The 23,648-nt window shown below is 48.9% G+C and overlaps 1 protein-coding gene across 2 annotated transcripts; it reads right to left on the bottom strand.

Moving 5' to 3' along the window:
- Positions 1-10,642: 10,642 nt before the first annotated feature.
- Gsto2 (glutathione S-transferase omega 2) lies at positions 10,643-23,289 on the bottom strand. Of its 2 annotated transcripts, XM_021640231.2 has the most exons (5): positions 23,216-23,289; positions 20,685-20,907; positions 19,298-19,399; positions 11,966-12,072; positions 10,643-10,887 (listed from the first exon to the last, which is right to left on the bottom strand). In XM_021640231.2, exons 1-5 carry the CDS (start codon positions 23,272-23,274, stop codon positions 10,716-10,718), a joined length of 663 nt encoding a protein of 220 aa, XP_021495906.2. In that variant the 5' UTR covers positions 23,275-23,289; the 3' UTR covers positions 10,643-10,715. The 2 variants fall into 2 exon arrangements, with proteins under 2 accessions (XP_021495906.2, XP_060224796.1); XM_060368813.1 differs by lacking the exon at positions 19,298-19,399.
- Positions 23,290-23,648: the final 359 nt, after the last annotated feature.

Genomic DNA, 23,648 nt, shown 5'->3' with positions numbered 1-23,648 from the left:
CACCTCCCAAGGACACTGGACAGCATCGGCATCTCCTGACTTGCTCTGCTGTAGGCCTCAGAACTGTGTTAGCTGCACCTGTGGACAACAGTGAGCTAGGGAGGGCTACGAGGTTGGTTGTGTTAGGGGAGTGCCCTATGTCCTCAAAGACCCCAGGCCAGGGCCCGAGGAGATGGCTCACTGAGTAAATTTGTGCTTGGCGCACAAATACAGGGACCCTGAATTTAATCCCCAGAGCCCAAGTGAATAGCCGACGTGGTAGTAATCTCAGACAAACAGACAGAGATGAATCCCCAGGGCTTCCTGCCTCGCCAGTTTAGCCTCGCTGACCAGTAAAAAATACCCTGTCTCCAAAACAAGATAGACTGCTCCCAAAGAAAGAACTCGATGTTGTCCTATGGCCTACATACACACACAGAGCCCCAGCCCCCTGTTTTAGGGAACTTCCCTTATTACCATGAGATAATCAAAACGACCGAAGAAGAGAAGAGTGTAAATGGCTCACCATTTAGAAGGTTCTAGATTCTGATCAGATGGCTGTATCTGACATCTGCTGAGGATGGCATGTTATAGTGGGGACACAATGCGTTGATTGGGGTAAAAATTCAGGCTGAGGCTCTTATGCTAACCTTTGTGAGAACTAACCAGTGTCACACAAGAAACACCTGAGCCAGCGCAGTGGCTCACACCTGTAATCCCAGCACTTGGGCAGGCAAAGACAGTTGTATCTCTGTGAGTTCAAGGCCAGCCTGGTCTACCAAGCAAGTCCAAGGACAGCCAAGGCTACAAAGAGAAACCCTGTCTCGAAAACAATTTTTAAAAAAGAAAAGAAACACATGATCTCCCTCAAGGTCCCCTAATTTGATGTTCTTTCACTAGACTTTACTTCTTAAAGTTGCTATTCCACCACACAAGAACCACTCTTCCAAAGCAAGAACTTTTGGCAGGTGTGGACTGGCAACGACATCCAAGCTATAGCTCCCTGGACATAGCTAGCATGTTGATTCATTACCAAGTCTGCCACGCAAATCACCCAGAGAGCTTGGCCTGTTGCCTTTAGCCTGCATGGTGCTCACAGTCCAATCTGAGGTGACCGTGTAAAGCATCCCCCAGGTGGTGCAGTTGAGGAAAACTTCTTAGCTTCCTTTCAAGAGAACCCCAGTGGGCTGCTTCATTGGAAGACAGGCCTGGGGGAAGCTGATCCCTTTGCTGGAGACTTATGGTCAGTATGGCTGCTGTGGTGCCAACTACACCACGGCTTTTTTTCCCTGAGCACAACCGCAGTCCCACAAGTGACCAGGGCAGTAGGTGGCTGGGGAAGCCCAATTCCTGGCAGGTTGGTACAGGCACTGGGAGGCTGGTGCATAGGGGGCACTGTTCAAAGGGAAAGCCAGGTGACCTAAGTTCCATGAGGAACTGGAGTGCCCCGAGGGTGTAGCTCAGTCGGTAGAATACCAGCCTAGCATGCACAAAGAGCTGGGTACAGTCCCCAACACCACATAAACTGGTATGATAACATGCCTGCAGAGACTGAAACCCGGTGTCGGTGGGGTCAGCACTCCCTGGGTGGCCCTCGCTATCTGTGTCACTGGGAACAGGCTCCTGTGCTCCACTGCAGGCTTCAGTGACCTCACTAAGTCACAGCATCTACATTTTGCCCAATTTCCCACCCGAGAAATCCAAGGACCCTGATGCCTGGGGTGGTTAGGGAAAGCCTGGAGAAACATGGAGGATGGACAGCCACATTGCAGCAGCCCCTGCTGTGATCCAGCCCCCATCTGCTCACACAGGCATCAACTCCAATGACTCCACATCAGTCCTGAATGGATGCTCTTACTGTAGCCTCCATTTTCCAGACCAGGAAATGAGATGCAGAAGGGTCAAGTGACTTGACTGGGGTCACATGGGGGTATATGGCAGTCAGGATTCCAACCAGATTCCAAAAAACATGTATGTGTTTGTATATGCAAGATGGAAATGGATCCCTTTCTGAGTGAGATTCAAGCATCTGAAGTAGAAGGAGGGAGGAAAGAAACTGGATGGATAAGTAGCACAATGGGGGGGATCAGGAGTGGGGAGGAGGGAAGGCTGGGAGAGAGAATGGAAACAGTGGGGGGCCATCTCTGGGAAGGGGGAGGCTTCCAGGAAGCTATGCTGGTGACCCTAGCTGACACTTCTACCAGTGGGGGACATGGAGTCTAAAGAGGCCCAACTCCTGTAGCCAGGCAGGACTTCCGTGGAAGGAGGGGGACACCAACCCACCCACAAAACCTTCAGCCCAAACTATGTCCTGCCTACAAGTAGCGCAGGGATAAAGATGGAGCAGAGGTTGAGGGAATGGCCAACCAATGACTGGCCCAACTGGAGAGCCACTCCATGAGAGAGAGCCAACCGCTGACACTACTAAGGATGCTCTGCTATGCTTGGAGGCAGGAGCCTAGCATAACTGTCTTGAGAGGCTTCATTCAGCAGCTGATGGAAACAGATGCAGAGACCCACAGTCAAATAATAGGTGGAGCTTGGAGTGTCTTGTGGAAGAGTGGGGGTAGGATTAAGGGAACCAGAGGGAGCAAGGACACCACAAGAAGACCTACAGAGTCAACTAACCGGGGCCCCGGGGCCTCACAGAGACTGATCCACCAACCAGAGGGCATGCATGGGCTGGACCGAGGCCCCTACACATATGTAGCAGATGTGCAGCTTGGTCATTATGTGGGTCCCCTAACAATTAGAGTGAGGGCTGTCTCTGACTCTGTTGACTGCCTGTGGATCCCTTTTCCCTGGCTATGTTGCATTTTCTAGCCTTAGTGGGAGAGGATGCACCCAGTCCTGCCATGACTTGAGGTGTCAGGGTGGTTTGGTCCCAGGGCGAAGGCATCCCCTTCTTTGAAGATAAGGGGATAGGGGAAGGGTATGAGGATGGTACTGGGAGGAAAGGAAGAAGGGCGGCTACAATCAGGCTAAAAGTAAATTAAAAAAAAAAAAAGATGGAGAAGGGTCTGTGAGGCCAAACCATAAACATCTTGAGTGCTAATCTAAAATAAAGGTGACTTCATGCAGTGGGCAGAGGTGAACCGTTGGTGGTTTTTTTATTTGCCTGATTCATCTACAGCTTTGGGGTCATGAATTATGTGCTCAGCGTGGTGTGAGCAGTATATGGCTGTCCTCCAGAGCAAGGCTGGTGGCAGCTGTGCCAGCGGCCAGGGAATGTCCAGTCTCTCCAAGGCTGTGATTCAGAATTTGTTCGGTCTAGTCTCCATCTCCTGAGAGAGCTGGGAGTTTGTTTGGTTTGGCCAACACTGAGCCCCAGGCAGAGCCAAGAACTACTTGCAGGGGGAAATACGTGCCTGAGGCTGGCCTCATCCCCCTTTCTCTGCACCCTGCTTTGCCCTGCCCAGGATGGGAATTCTTAGACTTGACTTTTCTCAGTGCTTTCTAAAGATAGCTGTTCTTTTAGCTAGTGTTCTCTCTCTCTCTCTCTCTCTCTCTCTCTCTCTCTCTCTCACACACACACACACACGCATGCACACATAGCAATACCATCATGATTTTTTAAACTGGCAGAAATCAAGTAACGCACAAGTTCTCACTGCCAACTCTGAGCCCACTCTCAGAAATCACTAGCATTGTTTCCTGTGTCTACTCCCAGCTCTCCCCAGCCTAGGTGTAGTTCATGTACAAATGCCTTCCTTCTGCTCTTACACACACGACAGCACACCATCTAACTTTCCTGGTCATCCCACTAGGCACTTGTCCCAACCTTACTCTTTAAGGTAGCTGCTCACTGTCTCATTTTGTATTCCCATGTGCCTCAGTTTACTCATCTCCCTACCAAGGAGCCCTGTTGTCGCCAGTGCTTGTCATTTTCCTCTTAGAAGCAACACTGGGGTGAGCATGACTGAGCACTCAGCATGTTCCCATGAGAGCTTTCCTGCCCTAGTGGTCACTATATTCCACACTGACGAACTTGCTTCATGTGTGTTCACCAAGCGTCTTTCCATAGAAATGATTGCCAGGGGTGTGTGAGGATTGTCAGGACATGTGAGAGAGCAAGGGTTCAGGTGCACACTGCTGAGACAGGCACTACGAGGAAGGCAACATGGAAGACAGCAGCTCTGACCCAAAGAACTGGGCCTGTCAGGAGGCCAACAGCTCCAGACTGTCAGGGATCCCTAAAGACCATAAATGAAAAATAAAATTGGTAGCTCTGAAGCCTACTAAAGAGGAATGTAAGACCAGGCCAGCTCTGCACGTGAGCTTTTAGCCATTTAGCTGCCTCACAAATGGGTAATGCATGGCATAACCCCGGGGAGAACCTCGTGCACCCAGATTGTCCTGTCCTCCAAATATGTGTGCCTAACCCATCTAAGCATGGTTGCTTTGTCTCTGCACAGTATGAGGGTCTGCTGTGGGGGTAAAAAATAGCATTTGTCACCGCTCTGGTGTTCCTCTGCAGCCCCAGAAAGAGATTAGAAAGTAAAACTCTCAGCAACAAATTATCTTCCAGCAAAATGGAACAACACAACCCTCGGAGATGTTCGGACACATTCCTTCTTTCCTCCATGGGACAAAGGCCTTGCAAGGGTAAGGGGGGGTAGGGGTGCAAGATGGGTGAAGAGAGGAGCCAGAACAACTTTGGTCTCATCTGTTTATTTACGGCCCATAGCCGTACTTTTGGTTTCTCTTGGACTCATTTTGTTTAAAAATAGAAACAGAAAGCAAAGACCTGTTTCTTGTTTCCTTGCGGTGGCCACCCCTCACTGAGTTCACATGCACATAGGCAAGCCTCCTCCCAGCTCATGACTTCCATCCTTCTGGAGAGTGGACTGAGCAAGTTCTCAGGGGATAGTGGTTAGACAGGACCCCCCCACAAAGACTGTGGCCTGGAGCCTCTTCCAAATGGCATAAATGATGCTGACAAAGGCTTCTAGAAGGTGGGGGTGTGGTGGAGTGGTAACAGGAGGATGCAGGTCAGTCCTAATGGGAGATGAGGAAGCAGCTCTTCCATACCCACATTCCAGGAATCAGGACCAAGCAGGCCCGCAGCAGACGCCCTAAGCACCCAAGCCCTCCTGAAGCGCAGCCTCACCCAGCACTGGGCCTAAGAAGCCCTGTCCACAGTTTCCTCGGTTGCTTTCTGCTCTGGCCAGATGGGAAGCTCCGTGCGCCACAGGCATCCAGATCAACACAACCGTTAAGCATTGGGTTTGTTCAGCTGGGTAGCTAATGGCCCAGGGAGAGTCAGGGGAAAGCAGGTCCTTGCCCCAGCTCCATACACCATCCAAGCACAGAGGCCCACACATGAGGCCAGTTCACTGGGCACCCAGCCATATCCCAGTGAGCCCATGGCTGCACGGACTAGTAGCTGAGGCTGTCCCAGTCCTAGCATCCTAGAACAGGAAGTCTCACTCTTACTGTAAGTCTGGGTTTTGCCTCTACTACCTCAGCCATGAAATGGGGATAACTGATGCCAGTGAGACTGAGTATGAGGGTGTGTGCCAAGTGCTTAGCTGAGGGCCCAAAGAATGGAATCAAAGCCAGTACCCGTCATGCCTCTCACCCACTTGAACTCCTCATAGTTGAATTCCCATTGCTGATTGCTCCAGTGGATCCAATGCCTCCCACACAGAGTCTGTCTTCCCTGGGGGCCCCTTCAGCACATGAGTACCTACGGGAACTGTTTCACTAATCTCTCTCTGGGTGCCAGGTGCCTAGGAAACATTTCTGGACCTTCCTGGGATTGTCTGGGGTGCTGCAGCAGTGTCTGAGAATGGCGAGGAGTCGCGTCTTGGCCCTGGAACACTTCTCTCACTAGCTCTTTGAACTGAATCTGAAAAACAAGCACATTAGAACCCCCGCAGCTCCAGAGACACGGGGTCTCTCACAGACAACAGGGGAGAAGGCAGCTGTCTCAGGAGACTCTCCTTGGGCTGGGTGAGGTGCACCCCTATCGAGTCATCAACCCCATCCTGGACTCACAGCAGACACCGAAAGGCCCTGTCTATCAGAGAGGAACAGGAAAGCCAAAGAGACAACCCTTGCTTGAGAGCTCCTATTCCTCCTAGCTAAGGAGGAAGGCCGGGAGGGCAGAACCCAAGCAGAGCAGGTGATGAAAGGCAAAGGGCCTTGAAGGCTGAAGGCATGGACCCTGGAATCAGTACTTGTGCAAACCCTGGCTCTGCCCATGACCAGCTCTAGGAAGTCTGGACACACCACAGGACATCAAAGCCTCAGCTTGCCCATCTGTAAGATGGGGCCAATTGTTACTTGTCTTGCAAGGCTTTGAAGAGCGAGTACTGTAGGTGAAGTGTCTAACGCACACGAAGCAGTCAGTACACACTTTGTTGTTCCTTCTTCCTCAATGGTTGTAGGTGAAGACTTCCTCTAGAGTCCCAGTGGCTTCGTCTCCCTGCTCACAGCCAGGCATCTCCTCCTATTCCCTATTGCACCTGGGATCTCTAAGGCACCCACACCCCACGGAGTCCCAGTCGCAACAGAGCTGTGCAAAGGGCCTTTCTGACCAGCCAGCAAACGCCAAGCACCCTTCACTTCAAGACAAGAAAGTTTAAATGCTTCCTGGCGTCACCATTTATGCAGCTCTTCAGTATTTTGATACTTGCCTCATGTAGCAAAAATGTTCACAAAGGTGTGTATGAGAGAGAGAGGCCGAGAGACAGAGACAGAGCGAGGGAAAGAGGAAGAACAAAGGCAAGGAAGGGAGGTGGTGAAATAACAAAGGAGGGTGCACCCTGGCAGACCTGAAGGTGAAGTACAAAGGGAGACGCTGTCTCACACCAACACACAGTTTCAAGGCACTATGGCTGCCACACACAGCAGGCCCGGCATCAAAAAGGGGAGCTGTAACCTACATGACGTCCCTGTAACATCCGAAGCCACAGCTATTGGCTGAGAGCAGAGAACCTGAGCCCCAAAGAAAGAATTTCAAATGATGTTTTGTCACAGACCAACCGCCACGGTCAGCAAGCTCAGCCACGCACACCCTCTGCCCCAGAATCCAGCTCTGATGTAACAGGACTCAGTCTAGACGAGGCTCCAGTTCAGCAACCACTGCTGAAAACGCTCCTCTGTGGGAGAACATACAAGACTTCCTATTTTTCACGACTGCATTTTTTCGTGCGAGGGTGGGGTTCGCATGTATAATGCACACACGTGCGCACACGGAGGCCAGAGGTCAACACTCCGTGTCTCTCCTATTGTTCTCCCCATAAAAAAATTCATTTTTATATGTACGGGTGTGATTCGCCTGCACATATGTCTGTGTACTGCGTATGTGCCCCTGGAGGCCAGAAGAGAGGCCAGATTCCCTGCGACTGGAGTTACACGTGGTCGTGAGCTGCCATGTGGGTGCTGGGAATCGAACCCAGCTCCTTTGGAAGGGCAGCTAGCGCTCTTAACCTCTGAGCCATTTCTCAAGGCTCTCTGACTTATCTTTTGAGACAAAGTCCGCCACGGATCTGTAAGCACACCGATTTAGCTAGACTGGCTCTTAGCGTGAGCTCCTGGATTCCTCCAGTCTCTGCCCTTACAGTACCAGGATCAGTTATGTGCTACCGTGTGTGTCCTGCTTTCTACACAAACGCTCGGCAGGCATCCAAACACAGATCCTCACAGTTGTGTGGCCAACACTCCTGAGCCGTCACCCCAGCCATCATTAACTCCCCCATAAGAACTCTTCACGAAGCCGTCACCCCAGCCATCATTAACTCCCCCATAAGAACTCTTCACGAAATTCGAAATGCAGATTTGTCTGTATTCCTCAGGCTCTGTCCTCCTAGTTTCAGAGACTGGGGACTCCATCTGCTGTCTGAGTCAGGAAGGTGACATCAAGAACCACAGGAGGGGTGGGGGAGACGCTCTTTTCCAGAGGAACTGGGCTTGATTGCCAGCACCCACATGGAGGCTCACAACCACGTCACTCTAGTTCTGGGGGATCTTATACCTGCTTCTGGCCTCCTCCTCAGGCACCGGGCATGCACAGGGTGCATATACATACATGCAGATGAAATACATTTTAAAAATCTTTTTTTTTTTTTTAAGGAAGAAAAGAGTAAAACTAAAAACAAAAAGAAGCAAGAAGAAGCAAATTCAAAGCCGTGAATGAAACCAGGGCCCTGGCAGCATAAAGAACTCATACCCAAAGGGCATTCAAACTGCAAGCAAGATTATAGGCCACCAGCCTGCGTTTTCAGGTTCCTCGGGCTTCGTAAACTAACACGTGGAGCCTCGAGAAGGTACCAACAGATGTGGGCAGCAACAGCTGGTCCCAGGCTGGAGCGGCTGGAGCCTTCGAGACACCTGCATAGTTAATCAGGCCCTGCAGTCCTAGCGGAGACCACAGGAACTATTCCCTCTTTCCAACCATAGAGCCCAGCAAACGATGATTCAGACTCGAGTAGCTTAGGTACCATGGCAATAAGGCACCACATCCGGACCAGATGGTACCACAGACTGCCTGTCACATGGTGTCTTTTCTGGCAGGCCTGGTCACCTAGCCAAACAGAACTGCCTCTGTCTAACTGGCATGGAGTGGCTCCTAGTAACTATTTATATGGTGCAAAATAAGCCCACAGCCAGCAAGTGGCAGAGCCAGCTGAGATGCAGGGGGAAGGGAAGGTCGGTCTGGGCCGAGTCCAAAGCAAGAGCATGGAGAAGTCAAAATATCACATTTGCTTGCCTGGCCTCTGGGCACGGCTGGGGATCCTGAAAGGCTGGAAGACTCTTAAGTGAGAACAAAGCCAAAATGATCAGAGGCTGATGAGGACACACTGGCATAGAACAGCATGGGCAATGTCAACCCTCCTCCAGAGGAAGTGACGGCAGCTGCCTGCTGAAGGCACCTGCCGGCACACCAGCCACCTCCAGAAGTCTCTGTCTTCCCCATCTTTGGTGGCATGGCACTGGCACTGCCCGGTCAAGTTGATGGAGGGCCTCAGGGAAGTCCAGCCAAATAATCTCTGCAAGGCAAGTTACATTGCACTTGAGAAAACCTGACCCAATCTGGTGCAGAGATGGGGGTACACCATGGGGCAAGGTCCAGTCTTTGTCAGCGTTATCCTGCCCATGGTCCTGGATTTGGTACCCAAGAAGCAACCAGAGGCGTCTGCTGGGACCAGCTGCGTGTGTGACGCATATCCAGCAGTGACCTTTGCCTGTGACTGGGATTAGAGCAGGGGGGTGTTTTGGAGACAGGATGCTGGTTAATAAAACACTGTGAGACATCCTGAGCTCCAGTAACACTAGTGAGAATCTGACGTAGTTGGTCCAGGGTGATAAACGGGTGTTTCATTTCCTGTTTTAGAATTCTTTCCAGTCACAAGACCCTTGGGTGTCTCCCAGGCCCATGGCCAAAGTTTGAACAGTAATGATATGCATGCCTTCCCATGTGGGCAGCAGTGGTTTTTTTGCTAAAAGAAGGGTATTTCTTTTTTTTTCCTTTTTTTCACATTTTTTTCATTATATATTTTCAATTGGGGCTTCCTGATTGAAGCTCCCTCCCTCAAACTCCTCCCAGTCCCACCCTCACTCCCCCCTCCCCTCATCCTCTTCCCCTAGTCCACTGAAAGGGGGAGTTCTCCACCATTGCCATCTGCCCATAGCTTGCTAAGTCTCATAAGGTCTACCTGGATCCTCTTCCTTCGAGGCTTGGCAAGGCTGCATCACCAGGGGTCAGTGATCACAGAGCAGGCAACCAAGTTCATGATAGAAGCAGCCCCTGATCCCCTCATTCAGAATTCCACATGGAAACTGAGCTGCCAATCAGCCAGTCTAAGCAGGGGGTCTAGGTCCTCTCCACGCATTGTCCTTGGTTGGTGCATCAGTCTCTACAGGACCTCCAGGGCTCAGACCCTTTAGCTTTGTTGATCTCCTTGTGGGGCTTCTGTTCCCCCATGTCCCTCTATCCCCACACTCGGTCTTCTTCCATAAGATTCCCTGTGCTCTGCCCAAAGTTTGACTCTGAGTCTCAGCATCTGATTCGATCCCCTGTTGGGTGGAGCCTTTCAGAGGACACTCTATAGTAGGCTCCCATACTGTTTGAGGTAACTCAGAAATAGAAAGACAGGCATGGTATATACTCACTTATAAACGGATATTAGCCATATAATACAGGATAGCCATCTACAGACCTAAAGAAGCTAAACACTAAGGAGGGCCCTAGGGAGAATGCTTAAATCTCATTCAGAATGGCAAACAGGATAGACACCAGAAGCGGTGGAAGAGAGGAAAAAGAAGGGTATTTCAACAGAGAGTATTTATAGTTGGTTTCTTCTTCTCCTCCTCCTTCTCCTCCTCCTTTTTCCATCTTCTCAAGATCTCTTCTTGCCAAAGAGGCTGTTGGAGCGTTCCGATCTAGAGTGACAAATGTCTGTCAAAGCAGGCCCTTAATACCAGCACTGTGCTCAGTAATCTAGGAATCAAACTGGCCAGATGCCAGAGAACCCAGGGTCACACTAGCTCCCAAAATGCACTCTCACTTCAGTGCTGGGTGCTTTCTAGAGAATCATTAGAAGCCACAGGCTACAGGAGTCAGACACATGATCATTAGACTATATTTTACATTTCCATGTTTACTGGGGACCTCAAAAAACAAACAAACAAAAATAACAAAAATGCACTGACACACCCCCCCCCACCACCAAGACAACCTGTGATGCAGAATCAGAATAGCTGAGACTCCTAGGCCATTGCCTAGGTGATTACCGTATGGCTGGGGGCGTCAGCCCAAAATCAAAGGCAGTAGGGTTGTTTTGAAAATAAAGATTCAAGAAGCCCAGGAAAGTGTTCTTATCAATGAGCAGAGCACTGACTGCGGGGTCCTGCTTCATGGTGGCGATCCAGAGCCGCAGCATCGGGGTGTGGCTCACACAGCTGCAAGACAGAAAAAGGGGAGCATTGGGAGAGGGAGCACTGATTCCCATGTAGATTTAAAAGAAACAAAAATAGGGATGTCTCTGGAAACATGGTGAGCTTAATTAGTAGCCAGTAAGCCCGGTCTTAACTGAGGAAAAGGCTTAGGTGGAACTTTGTGTCCGTCTGCTGACGTTGTCACAATGGCTTGTGTGAGGTGATAAATGCTGTGGGCTGAGGCAGGGGAACTAAGTGTCTGTTTCATTGCTGACTGACTGATGACCTCAAGCAAACAGTCTTAGGACATTTGTAGACTTTACTTTTAGGGTTCTGAAAAGGAGAGGAGCTTCCCGAACACTTTAAAAATGAATAAAAACAACAACACAACCTTGAAGCCCAGGCCTTTTCAAAGATGGACAGGGGAAGTCAGGTCTGGGGTCTGCAAGCTGCCACACTAAAGGAAGACAGCTGGTGGGCGGGAGGCCAGGATGCACAAGCGGTACCCTTGCTAATGGAGAGCTCTCCACTCGGCCTTGGAAGGAGGGGCTTATGACTTGTCTGTTGGTTTCACTCTCCAGCCACCTGAAATGCTGGTTGGCTGGCATCTGAGTCCGCAGCACCACACACATACAGTGTCACCTCTGAGCTCTGAGGTGACAAAGCTCCAAAGTGTGACACTTGTGTGATATGTGGCTGCCATTTTGTTTATATAAAGACCACACATGAATTGCTTTTGAAGCCTGGTTTTTAAAGGGTATTCCTATTCGGGGGACGAATAGGATGGGACTGAGATGGGACTCAGCTGTGCAGCCATCCGATTATTTCGAGTGTCTGTGGATCCACAGGGCCACTGGGCTCTGAAGCACTCGGGAGGTCTTTGCACACAGGGTCTTATCCACAGAGATGTAGGTCACATGTGAGTAGTACTCGGTGGGAGAAGAACACACGGGCACTTTGAACCAGGAAACCCGAACGAGCAGCTTCCAGCCCTGATTTTGTTCCACAAACATGAGACAGTCCACATGGGTGTTACTAGGACCCAGAGCTTCTCAACAATTGGCACTTATTGGATTGTCAATCACGTAGTCACATGTCTTACTCTGCTAGTCCATATACATCCAGCCGCTCAAACCAGGGCCAGAAAAGGTAGTCAATCATGGATATACAATCTCCACCAAAGAAGGGGGTGTTCTGATACTCAAGAATCTAGAAAGAGACACAGAACAGTGGCCAGTTAATTTACACATTGGCTGACATGTTTGCAGATGTTAAATAAAAATTCCAGATTAATTACAAGGACGGAGAACTAGCTTTCCTGTCTTCTATTTTTCTATCCCTGCCCCCCATGTTTCTTCCAACTCCTTTAGGGCCACAGTCTTGGCCACATCCTGTTCCTACCTCCCCTCAACACTGAGAAAAAAAAAAAACACATAGCTTATTTGGAGAATTTGGAAAGAGCTACCCTGACAGAGGTGGCCCTTAGCCGGGGACAGGTTCCTCCAAGCTTTAAGCCATCTCCAGATTAGGTCAGCTTGAAGCTGGGAAGCCATGGTTCAGGCCAACACTCCCCATTCCCCAGAGACCTAAACGTCTGAGCCAGATGCTAAAAAGCAGCTTTTGAAAGTCCACCTGCTGGAGTCTCCCACATATCCTGAAGGGGATGCCCCAAGCCCCATTGCTCTGTCTTCTCAGTGGCCTCACAGCTAAGGCTGGACAGAGCAATGCTAGTTAGTGGGTTCCCTTGCATCCCAACATGGTCTTTACCATAGTTTCTTTTATTCAAATTCTTCAAGCATCATGCTACTCAACACCATGAACATTCTAAAATAAAATAAAACTTTTCCTTCTCAAATGGGACAAACCAACCCTCACAGATGGACTGTAAGGAAAACACATTTCCACAGGCCACAGACAGCCACAAGAAAGCACCTGCTGTTTTCCCAAAGATAAGTGGTTCCTGCTGAACCAAAGAGAACAGCACAATGCCAAGCTCCCAGTTAGGTCAGCTGTTCACACCGACCTACAAAGCGTGCAGACAGCTCAACACTTCTCTCTTGCTGCCGGCAGGGACTGCCAGACAGGGTGAGTTGTGGGAAGAAAGCTGTTTTCCATCTTAGATTTGGAAAACTTGCTGAGGACCAGAACTTCACAAAGAGTCAAACTCTACATTCATGGCTGGGGAGAAAGCTCAGTCAGTAAAGGGCTTGCCACACCAGCAGAAGGAGCTAAAATTGGTCCTCCAAACCCACACGGGAAAGGCTGCTGTGGTGGTACACACTGGTGGGGCCTCCGCATTCCCTGAGATAGAGACACCTGAATCTGTGATTCCTCACGCCAGTGGGAGACTCTACTTCAGAAAACTCAACATAGACTTCACAGAGTAGAAATGGCACCAAAAGCCAGATACCCTCTAAACATGCTTGTTCTGTTGACTCTGGTGTGGTCAAGGTTTTGTACTCACTCAAACAGCTGCTCAGTACGCTGAGTTTTACCTCTGATTAACATGGAACCCAGGACAACTTACCTCCCTCCTCACCCCAGCCTCAGTGTCCTCAACTGTAAGGGTATCTATTTGTGGCCACCTCAGAGGTCATGGTGAGTCACAAGCATGCATGGACAGTCTAGTTCCTGAAGGTGCCACAGAAAGATAATCATCCTGATGGAGGGCCAATGAGTTCCTCGGCTGGCCTCCTCTTCTCAGAAGGGAAAACGAACCTCAAGGCCCTAAAGGCAAGTTTTCATATTCCCCAGGGTGGGCTAAAGGGCCCCGGATCATTGTCCTGAAAGTCTGGAGGAACGTTAGGTAGCATCAAGAAGCCAAGAGGTGTCTAACAACGAGAAGGGACTGCTGCTCATTTCAGTCCTGGGTGACAGGTGTGGTGCCTTGAGTGAGAAAGGACCCCCTAGGCTCACGTATGAGTGCTTGGTTCCCATTCAGTAGAACTGTTTAGGAATGAGTTAGGGGGTTGTCTTGCTGGAGACGTGTCCCAGGGGTGGGCTCTGAGGCCTCCAAAAACTTCCAGCCATTTCCAGGCAGCACTCTCTGCTTCCTGCTTGTGGGCTGGGATGTGAGGTCCCAGCTGCAGCGCCATGTCTGCCAGCCTACTGCCCTCCCCCCCCCCGTGATGGCCTTGACTCCTAACCCTCTGGAGCTGCAGGCACCAAATAAACTCTCCTTAGTTGGTCATGGTGTTTTATCACAGCAACAGAAAAGTAACTAGAACAGAGGGGAAGGAACAAAGCAGAAAGCTCTAAACTGCCTTAATGTTCAGAAACTGCTAAAGACCACCTAACTCTAAGTAGCCTGGCCTTGCCTCTTGTCACCCACACTCATATTGACTTAGATCAGAAGTCAAGATAAGCCCTTCCTCCTAAGTTGCTGCTTGTCACCTATTTGGTCACAGCAAGGAGAAAAGGACTAGTGTACTGGGGAAGCCTAACACTCCTGCACTGGAAAGCGGCCTCCCGGTGACACTGGACACCCTGGCTGGCCTCTCTGGAGATCTGTTGCTGTCTTTAGAAGCTTCAACAGGTACCTCCTAGACATGCCTCAAACAAGGTGGTGGTGAGGATCATCACCCGGGGCAGGGCTATCTTACGATCTCCACATGTGTGCCTGCTTTCCACAAGCACACACACAAACACACACAGTAACTGAACAGGAAGGCTAGAGGTGTGGTAGGAAGTAGCTGGTGAGTGATGGCAACAGAGGAGGCCTGTTTGGTTTGGTGAAGATGCATTGTTCCACCCTGGAACCACTGAAGCCCTTCACCTGCTTGCCAGGGAGAGCTCTCCGGCTCCCCCTAGCACGATAACGGAGGAACGTCAGCAGGGAGCATAGTGGAAGGAGGTTGTGGGGCTCCCCCTGGTGGCCAAAGCTCCCTCTGTAAGTTATAGAGGAGAAAAAAGAAGGCTTTTGAGAAAGAAGTGTTAACATACTTCTTGGGCCACATACCACCCCAATTGTGGTAACAGAACAGCGAGTTTCAAAAACTAAGAACCCAGAGTTCTTTAGACCAGGAATTCTAAAAAGCCCAGTCTAAGGGCTTCAACCTTTGCGATAGCTATCTGCTTTACACTGCCATCGTTTAGCCCATCACCAGGAAATCCTAGCTCTGCAGTCTTCAAGCAGTCCTGTGTCTCCCGTTGGATGCCCCTTACTTGATGGAAAGGGGGGTAATTCTTAAGAGTTGGAAGTCACACACACCCATTTCTGCAAAGGCAAAGGTGCTCTCCAGGACAGGAGCAGTAGAATCAAACCCATATCCAGAGACAGCAGCAAAGCATTCAGATGGGAGACAGGTTTTTGGAGTTTGTAAGGAAATAAGAGGCGGTTTCAAGATTTTAAATCCCAGGTTCCTGCCAAACAGAAACAGAACAGCCAAGCCTGAGCTCACGATGCAGGGAGTGGGTTTCCTGTAAAGAGATACACTGCTCTGTTAGGAAGAAGTCTGAGCAGCGAGTCTCCAGCAGTCTTCCCCTGCGCCTCACTTAGGACCAAGTTATTCTATGGAGACACAAAATACAGCTTGCTAGCATTTAGGGATTGATGGGACTCTGAAAATCCTGTTGCAAGCCTTCTTACTGGGCTCCTTCCTGCCATTCAGAATGTGAAAGCTAGGGGACGCCTAACCGAATTCTTGTGGAGCAATGGGTGGTGGGTACAAACACACCTCTGAAGAGGCAGAGGACTTCCTGGGCCTGACACTGACAAAAGAAAGCACAACAGGAAACACAGCCCTCCATGTCTTAAAATGTTCCATTTCCATATGCACAAGAGACAAATCAGTTCAAAAGTTAAAATGAAGCAAAACAAACATGTTTAAAGAATAGTCAAACAGCCTTCAAATACAAGAAAGTCTTTAAATGGAACTGTAAAAATTAACAAGGCCAGTACAATCTTAGAACGGAAATGGACAAAATCTTTGAACAATTTTCACAAAACAATCAACTTAACCAAACAGCACAAACTAATAAGCGAATTGTTTGTAAAGAAGAAAAGACAAATTAAACATTAGCATTACAGCTGAGCACGGTAGAACATGCCTTCAGCCCCAGAACTGGAGAAAGCAAGGCAAGAGGACAAAGTTTGCAGTCAGCCTGGGCTATGCAGTGAGACCCTGTCTGAAAAAGTAGGAAGGTGGCAGGGTGAGAAGATGGAAAAAGAAAAGAAACAAGTATGGAAGGAAGGAAAAAGGGGGCAAAGGGAAGAAAAAACGATTGTGAGTGAAATTTAAACCTAATAACCGGCAGGAGCTCCCGAGTCGACATGTCAGACACAGATACAGCCCACAGACAAACTGTGTGCACAAAGCATGTGACGAGGTGGTGTGAGAAACCCCGCAAATGACAGGAATACAAAGCAGGCCAAAAGACATCAAGACACTGAACCACAGTGCCCTGCAGCTTGGGAAGAAGAGGGCTGCAGGTCCTCATCCCTCAGTGAGCTTCAGCCCACGCTCCATCCAGTCCTGTAACAGCTGGAAGCAGCCAAGAGAAGCCAGCACTCAGAGCCAAAGCCTAATGGCTTGATCACAGACTATGAAGGAAAACCCAAAGCATCAGGAAAAAAATGTGGCCGATCCAGCAAGCTACTGCACAACACGGGGCCGGATGTGACAACTACTGCCTTGAAAATGTTCTGAATAAGCCACCGCTAGCAAAGAACCCCTATGAGGTGTGGCCATGCTGGAATCCTCGAAGACAGGAAAAACAAAGCCCAGCTCAAGTGTGATGCTGAAATGGAACAGTCAATACCATAAAAAAGAAAACTAAAAGGGGCACTTCTTAGCTGACAATTCGAGAAGAGCTAGGAAGTCCCTCAGAAGCAGGTTTGAAGTGTGTTTAGTCTGAAGCATCCAACAATATAAAACGCATGCCAGCATTCAAGACAGGCAGGTGGGAGTGAAGCCTGCTGCTCTGATCATCGAAGCAGCAGGGTTCGTTTATATTATCTATGTAATCCTAAGTGAATTCTTAGTAGTTTTAAAAGTTTTGTGGTTGCTGCTCTTTTCTGAGACGGAATCTGACTACACAGCTCAGGCTAGCCTCAAACTTGTGACCCTCTTACCTTTAGCCTCTATGCACTAAATTTTAGGCCCATACTGACACACTCAGGAAATTAGACTTTTTAAAGATCATTTTAAATAAAAAGATCATACAGATCATTTTTCAAAAGGTTAAGATCACCTGGAGCTTAGGGCCACCAAATTCAAACTGAGTTTTTTGCCAGGCTATCATGATATTCTTTGCATTAAAATCTTGACTTTGGGCTGGAAGATGGCTCTGTGGGTACAAACGAGAGAACCTGAGATCAAGTCCCAGGACCACACAAAGCTGGGGACAGCATGTGTGTCAGTAGCATGTAGCAGTGCTCCTGTGGTGAGATGGAGATCTGTATGCAAAGCAGAGAACAACAAAAGACAGCTTGTTTCCAACATGGTGAAGGGCAAGGACCAGTATCCGAGGCTGCCCTCTGACCTCCATGTATCTATCCACTGCTGCATAAGCCCACCCAAACCCCCAAACATGAACACAAACACACACACACACACACACACACACACACACACGTGCTTACACACACAGTGCACACACAGAGATCAGAAATACCATGTGTAGTTTTTCAGCCCACACAAACTCTTGCTTGTAAAACCCACATGAAGGGTGAGGTGATCCCAGCACTTAGGAGGCAGATACAGGCGGATCTCTGTGAGTTCAAGGCCATTCTTATTTGCAAAGTACTGGTACTGTTGGCCCCAGCAAGATGCTGTGAAGAGTGAGACAGTGTACACAAAGCGCCCCAGCATCTTAGTGTGTCACAAAGAGCATGGCAGAGGGAGCTCAAGAAGAGCCACACCTACATCCTAACTTCCCAGATTCATGTGGAAGAGCAGCAAGAACAAGCAAAATGTACTTTCAATGACTCCTAAACTCACTGTTTTGCTTTCGGCTCCTTAATCTGACCCAGGATTCACAGATCTGTGAGAAAGTAACCAGGCAGGATGGAGTTTGTTCAGATGATCTTTAAAAAGACAGTAGCAGGGTGTGGTAGGACACTGTTCCAATCCCAGCACTTGGAAGGCAAAGACAGGCAGATCTCTGGGAGTTTGAGGGTTACATAGTAAGACACTGTCTCAAAAAGAGAAGAAACTAAACAACAACAACCCCCACCAAATACAGAGGCATTTCAAATTCTCTACTCAGAAAGGTTTCAACTCCTCCTTTTAAAGCAGTGTCTAGCACTTCACCTTCCTCTTCTTTCATGTCTTGTTCAACACTCTGATTAAAGGTAGTGTTAGCGAAGTAGTCTGGGACCATCTTCCAGATTTCTCATGCCCAAGGCTCCGGAATCCAACAAAGCCACACCTAAAATCATGACCCAACTATCAGCAGCCTCCTTAGGGTCGTGGAAGTCTGATGCCTAACATTTCTTACTATTCACCTTCCAAAACTATGGCAACTGTGCAACGCCAAGTCAGGAAACAGAATGTGGGTGAATTTAATCTGCTTCTAGTTGATAAAGTCAAGTGTAAGGGTATTAATAGCTAGCCTCCTCTTAAAGGGATAAAGATGGGTTTCTGGTTGTCAACAGGGAGGAACCCACCCATAAAAAGAATTCATTGGTTTCTAGAGCGGAGGTAAAGGGAGCCCCAGCCCCACAGATGGTCCTCAGGACAGGTGTGTAGTAGCTCCATGACTGCCCTGTACAGACCCTGTCAGCAAAGACTGCTCCTTGTCCACCCACATCCACCTTCCTCATCTAAAGTACGCAACACTGATTTTATTCAGGATGTCCCAACTAAAAGGTAACCCCAGCTCCTTTGCTGATAGTCACCTAACAACTAAATTCTGGCCACTGAGGTGTAAGTAGTCACTGGATTTCTGGGTGAGTCCTATAAGAGGATCCAGCCATTTGCCACTTTTCTGCTTTTCTTTGCTAGAGCCTGAGTGGAAGGCAATGTCAGAAGTTTCAGCAGCTACCTTGTTTTCATGGGTGAAAGCCTTGCACTGAATGTGATAGAATGATGAACCTCAGTCCCTGCTAACTTCAAGAGAAAGCATGGAAACAGTCCTGGACTGTCTCTCTTTGGCTTGGCTTTGCAATGAGAGAGAATAAGCCATTATTAGACAAACTTAAAGCGGCTAGGTCCCACACAGCCTCTAACCAATACCTCAGCCTCATTGGCAGAAATACTCAGGGGATGCCACGATGCCAGGAAAGGGCGAATTGATTGCTTGTCTTTGACAACTTTTCAAGAATCATTACAGAGTAGTCAGGGATGCATACATCTGCAGGTTACAGTCAGGTGACTACAGAGGGACCGCATCGAAGCTTGGCAGACAGTCTGCAAGCAGGTGACGTCAGGCATCTAGTTAAAGACACTACATTGACCCATTGCCTCTGAACAAGAGAGGCGCTCCTTCGCACCTCTTCCAGGTTGCAGAACTCCTGACGCAGGATGACCTTCAGATCCGAACACTCTCTCCCGCATCTCGTTGATACCAGGCATTCCTTGGTTAAATGTGGGACCTAGTCAGAGGACAGAGGTTCTTAGAGGAGACGTTTGTGAGAATGGTTCCCACTCTGACTGAAAGGCAGTGAGGCTCCCCAACTCAAGCACAGGAGGACATGGCCACATGCACATGTTCCCGTGTTTTGGTGAGGGGCTCTGGGGGTTACCTCCATGCTTTGAGGAACCACTTCTCACAGCACTGCTCAAGCTGCCTTACAGGGTTCTCACTGGCCCCTGCTTGGTCGGCTACACCCACGCTGTGCATTCACTTTATGCTTCAGTGTTCCTGTCTGAAAAACTGAACCACCCACCCTTCACGGGCAGCCATGGAAGGAACCAATCAATAGTGAGAGATGGTTTGGAACGTACCCCAGCGCCCAATGTATGTCAGCCATTAACAGCATTAAGTTGGGTACATGAATAGTGTGTGTGTGTGTGTGTGTGTGTGCGTGCGCACACGCGCGCGCACGCAGTTGTCCCCTTTTACATCTTATTTTTGTATAACATTCATGTATTTAGTGTGTGTGCTCATGTGTGCATGCCATGTGCATGCAGCATGAATGCATGAGTGCCACCAAACGCATATGGAGATCTGAGAACAACTTTCAGTTGTCATTTCTCTCTTTCCACCACAAGGTTCTAAGGGATGAAACGAGATGAGGCTTGGAAGCAGGTGCCCTAATTCCTGAGACAGAATTTCTCACTGAACCCGGACCTCGCAGATTCAAGTAGACTAGCAGGCCAGCACGGTTCAGGGGTCCTCCTGTCTCCCCCTCCCAGCACTGAGATTACGGCAGGCACTGCCATGCTGGCTTTTTATGTAGGCTGAGGATCCAAAACCAGGTCCTCATGCCTGGGCACTAAGCCATCTCCCCGGCCCCTCACCGAGTCATTTTTATTTCTTTTTAAGGGAGCTGTCTTCACTTTTCTGTTAATATCAACAACTGCCCCCATTATTCATGTTTCCTAAAGTGCTTGTCACCCTTGTCCTGCTGAGAAGATAGCCTTCTTCCAGACATAATCTTCCTGCATTATTTTTATTTCTCTGCAGCTTGAGAAATGCTCTTTTTAAAGGAACAGCAGTTTCGGCTGTTTTGATATGCCCATTTCTAGCCACATGAGTTTCCACTTCCCATTATGAATGTCAGTGCTCACACCTGACTCGAGTCCCATGTGAGTTATTGTTCAGAAGCAAAAAGAGTTAAAACAAAACTATGTCATGATCAGTTGTGGAACGGACTATAGCTGGGGAAACACACACAGTAAAATCAAGCCTGTGTGGCTCTCCATAACTGTGTATACCTTACAGAATAGTTCCAGCAACATCTTCTGGCGAGCTCGTTCATACGGGTCGTATGGAAACAGCTTCCTTCCTGGGTAGACATCATCCAGGTACTCACAAGCAATGACAGATTCATAGATAAGCTGACATTGGCTGTTCTCCAAGACAGGTATCTGGCCAAAAGGATGTTTTGTATAGTACCACTCAGGCTTGTTCTTCAGGTTAATGTTGACAACTTCATGCCTTAAAAAACAAAGGAAAAAGAAGACTAGAAACGAGATGCAGGCAGACAGATGCTCACATGGAAAACAAACAGCTATAGCATCAACATTCGTACTTAGAGCTGGTTCTTTAAAATTGGAGTTCTGTATAAAATGTAACGTGTACGTGTTCATTCCTGCAGTGGTGTTAGGGTCCTCTATGGCTCCTCTCATCCTTTCCTATGATTGAATCCCATGCCTGATATGGCCTAAGTAGTGGCTAAGGCAAAATGAAAACCATGCTGACTGGCTCCATATGCTCAAACACTCAGCCACAGTGGCAACGAGAGCTTAAAGCTTGGAAGCACAAATCCAGAAGGACATGGTGGCTCAGATCTGTAATCCAAGACCCAGGAGACAGAAGAAGGAGGATTGTGCATTAGAGATCAACCTGGACTACATAGTGAGACCCTATCTCAAAACCAAAACATTAACAACCATAAAAATACACACGTGTTATTTGAGGGTCATAGCAGCCATTGTTGAGTACTAACAGCTAAGCGCATCAAGCTGTATGGCCAAGCTGAGGTCTTAGCCAGGTCCTTCCCCTCTCCCTGCTAATGTCTGTAACCGTAAGGAGGTAACAGCTGTGCCCACCTCTTGGCATCACTGTGACAATCAAAACAGTGATCGTGTGTAGTGTTAGGGAGAATGTCTAGAACACTAGCATGCAATCACTTTCAGCCCTCCCCTACTCATTGCTATTGGAGTTACCAGAGGCACAGACACATATTTAGAAGGATTAGAGGAAACAAATTTGGTTACATTCTCCAAAGCGGTGGCTCTCAACGAGATTGCTTTACCTCTCCTCCATCCAAAGAATGTATCTCAGTATCTAGGGACACTCTGGGTTTCACCCTGAGGGTGCAATATAACCCTGGCGGATAAAAATGGAGACACTAACAAATAGCCCTGCGTGCACAGGAAAACCCCTTCCCCCACCCTCTCCCAAACAAAGCCGCCTGGCCCGAAGGTCAGCGAGTGGGGCTAAGGGTGAGCAACTCCACTCTGAGAAACTAACTACAGGCTGGGCATGTAGCTTAGTTGGTAAAGATCTAGCCAAACTACAGGAAGCCCTGGATTCGATCTCAGCATCACAGAAGCCAGGGATGGCGAGGTCACTGTAACTCCAGTACTCCAGAGGAACAGTCAGAGGATCAGAAGTCCAAGGTCATCCTCAGATACCTTGTTTATGTGTTTATGGTTAGCCTGAGTCACATAAGACCCTGTCTCAAAAACAAACAAAACCCCACAACTATTTGTATCAGTTCCTAAGTGACCAGTTTGTCCTCAAATGAGCAACACGTTGTACTGCTCTGATTTTTCTAAAAACAAAGACACAAAAAGAACAGGTAAACATAGGGGAAAAGATCTGAGCAAGAGGAAAGAGTCTGGAAATGCTTGTTAAACATATGCACCTAGGCAGAGTTAACATAACTTTATTAAAATATCTCCACACTGGTCACTCTCTTCACTGACATGTACTGAAATTCTGACACCAGTTCCTAAGACGGACTTTCCAAGCTCAGAGCAAGAGGCCGGAGTCTTTGTGTGTGAGACAGGGCCGTAGGCAGCCATGGCTGACCTAGAAGTTCGTATGTTAGCAAGAGTGGTCTTGAAGGTCTGATCCTCCTGCCTCTACCTTCCAAGCTGTGAGGTGTTCCTCCACTCTTGGTTTTATGCGGTAGCTGGATGTACAAACCAGTGCTTCACCCATGCTGAGCAAACGCTCCTACTAACCCAGCTGCATCCCTAAGCCCAACACTCTTTGAATACCTGCTCCGTGCCAAGCTCTCTCTAGTCCTCAAATGAGGCAGACCCTACTCTCTCAAACTCTTCTCTTTTTTTTTGGAGGGGGGGGTATGGTTGCCATAGAGTGGGGGAGAGGGGAAGAAGTAGAAAGACAGAACAAATTAGAAAGTGTTGACATAGTTAAGCATGATGAGGAAACAGAACAGTGTTAATCCAAACTGCTTGTGGTACAGGTAGGGCTACACTGGGGCAGTTAGGAGAAATCAGTGAGCTTGGATGTGCCCTTCCTAAACAGAGTGGATGTGTGGGAACTAGTTTGCCAACAGCATCATTGAGTTTACCTTGCCTGGTCTAGATGTCATGAAAATCTGATTTGGAAAAGAACTCAGCACTTGAGGAGAGCCTGCACAAAAAACAGTCCCTCGAGTCATTCAGCCTCAGAAGGAAGGAAGGGAAGAAGAGCCCCTTCCAGGAACCTGGCACTTTAAATACTCCCAGCTGAGGCGTGCTCAGCCTGCTCGGGGAGTGCTGTTTCTCACCTGATGCCTTTGGCCTTGAGCACCAGGCGTGCCCTGTGTGAGTAGGGGCAGAACCTCATGCTGTAGATTCGGATCACACCCTCAGGGACTGGCCCTGGGGGACAGCTTCCTGCAGGGCAGGGCAGGGGCAAGAAGATGGAGAATCTGGTTAGTCTTTGGGGGAGAGGGCTTGCTCACCTCACGGACATCCTGGAGGAATTTGTGCGCTGAACCCCTCAAGTCCAGAGGGCAGCCCATCCGTTGTTCTCTGTTCTATAGGCCAAAGTCCAGATACTCCTGTCCAGACACAGCAGCTCTGTCATGCATCTCCCCCAGCCCGAGGGTCAAAGTCTAGAAGATTTACCTCTCCCCAGGCTTCTGGTCGCATCCCCAGGCGTCATCTCCATATGTCTACACATGTTCCCAGGCTCCATCTTGAGGTCCTCTGCTGCTG

This window comes from Meriones unguiculatus, chromosome 1, assembly GCF_030254825.1.
Source record: "Meriones unguiculatus strain TT.TT164.6M chromosome 1, Bangor_MerUng_6.1, whole genome shotgun sequence".
Lineage (NCBI taxonomy): Eukaryota > Metazoa > Chordata > Mammalia > Rodentia > Muridae > Meriones > Meriones unguiculatus.
This window is presented reverse-complemented; position numbering and strand designations above follow the sequence as displayed.

Bases quoted from the DNA above. Each gene is read 5' to 3' on its own strand.
- Gsto2 (XM_021640231.2), bottom strand. From the start codon at position 23,274: ATGAGGTTCTGCCCCTACTCACACAGGGCACGCCTGGTGCTCAAGGCC. The intron at 20,908-23,215 runs GTGAGAAACAGC...TTGTTTTTTAAG, and splicing joins CTCAAGGCCAAAGGCATCAG to GCATGAAGTTGTCAACATTA. The intron at 10,888-11,965 runs GTAAGACATGTG...TCTGTCTTGCAG, and splicing joins GATGTATATGGACTAGCAGA to CTGTGTGAGCCACACCCCGA.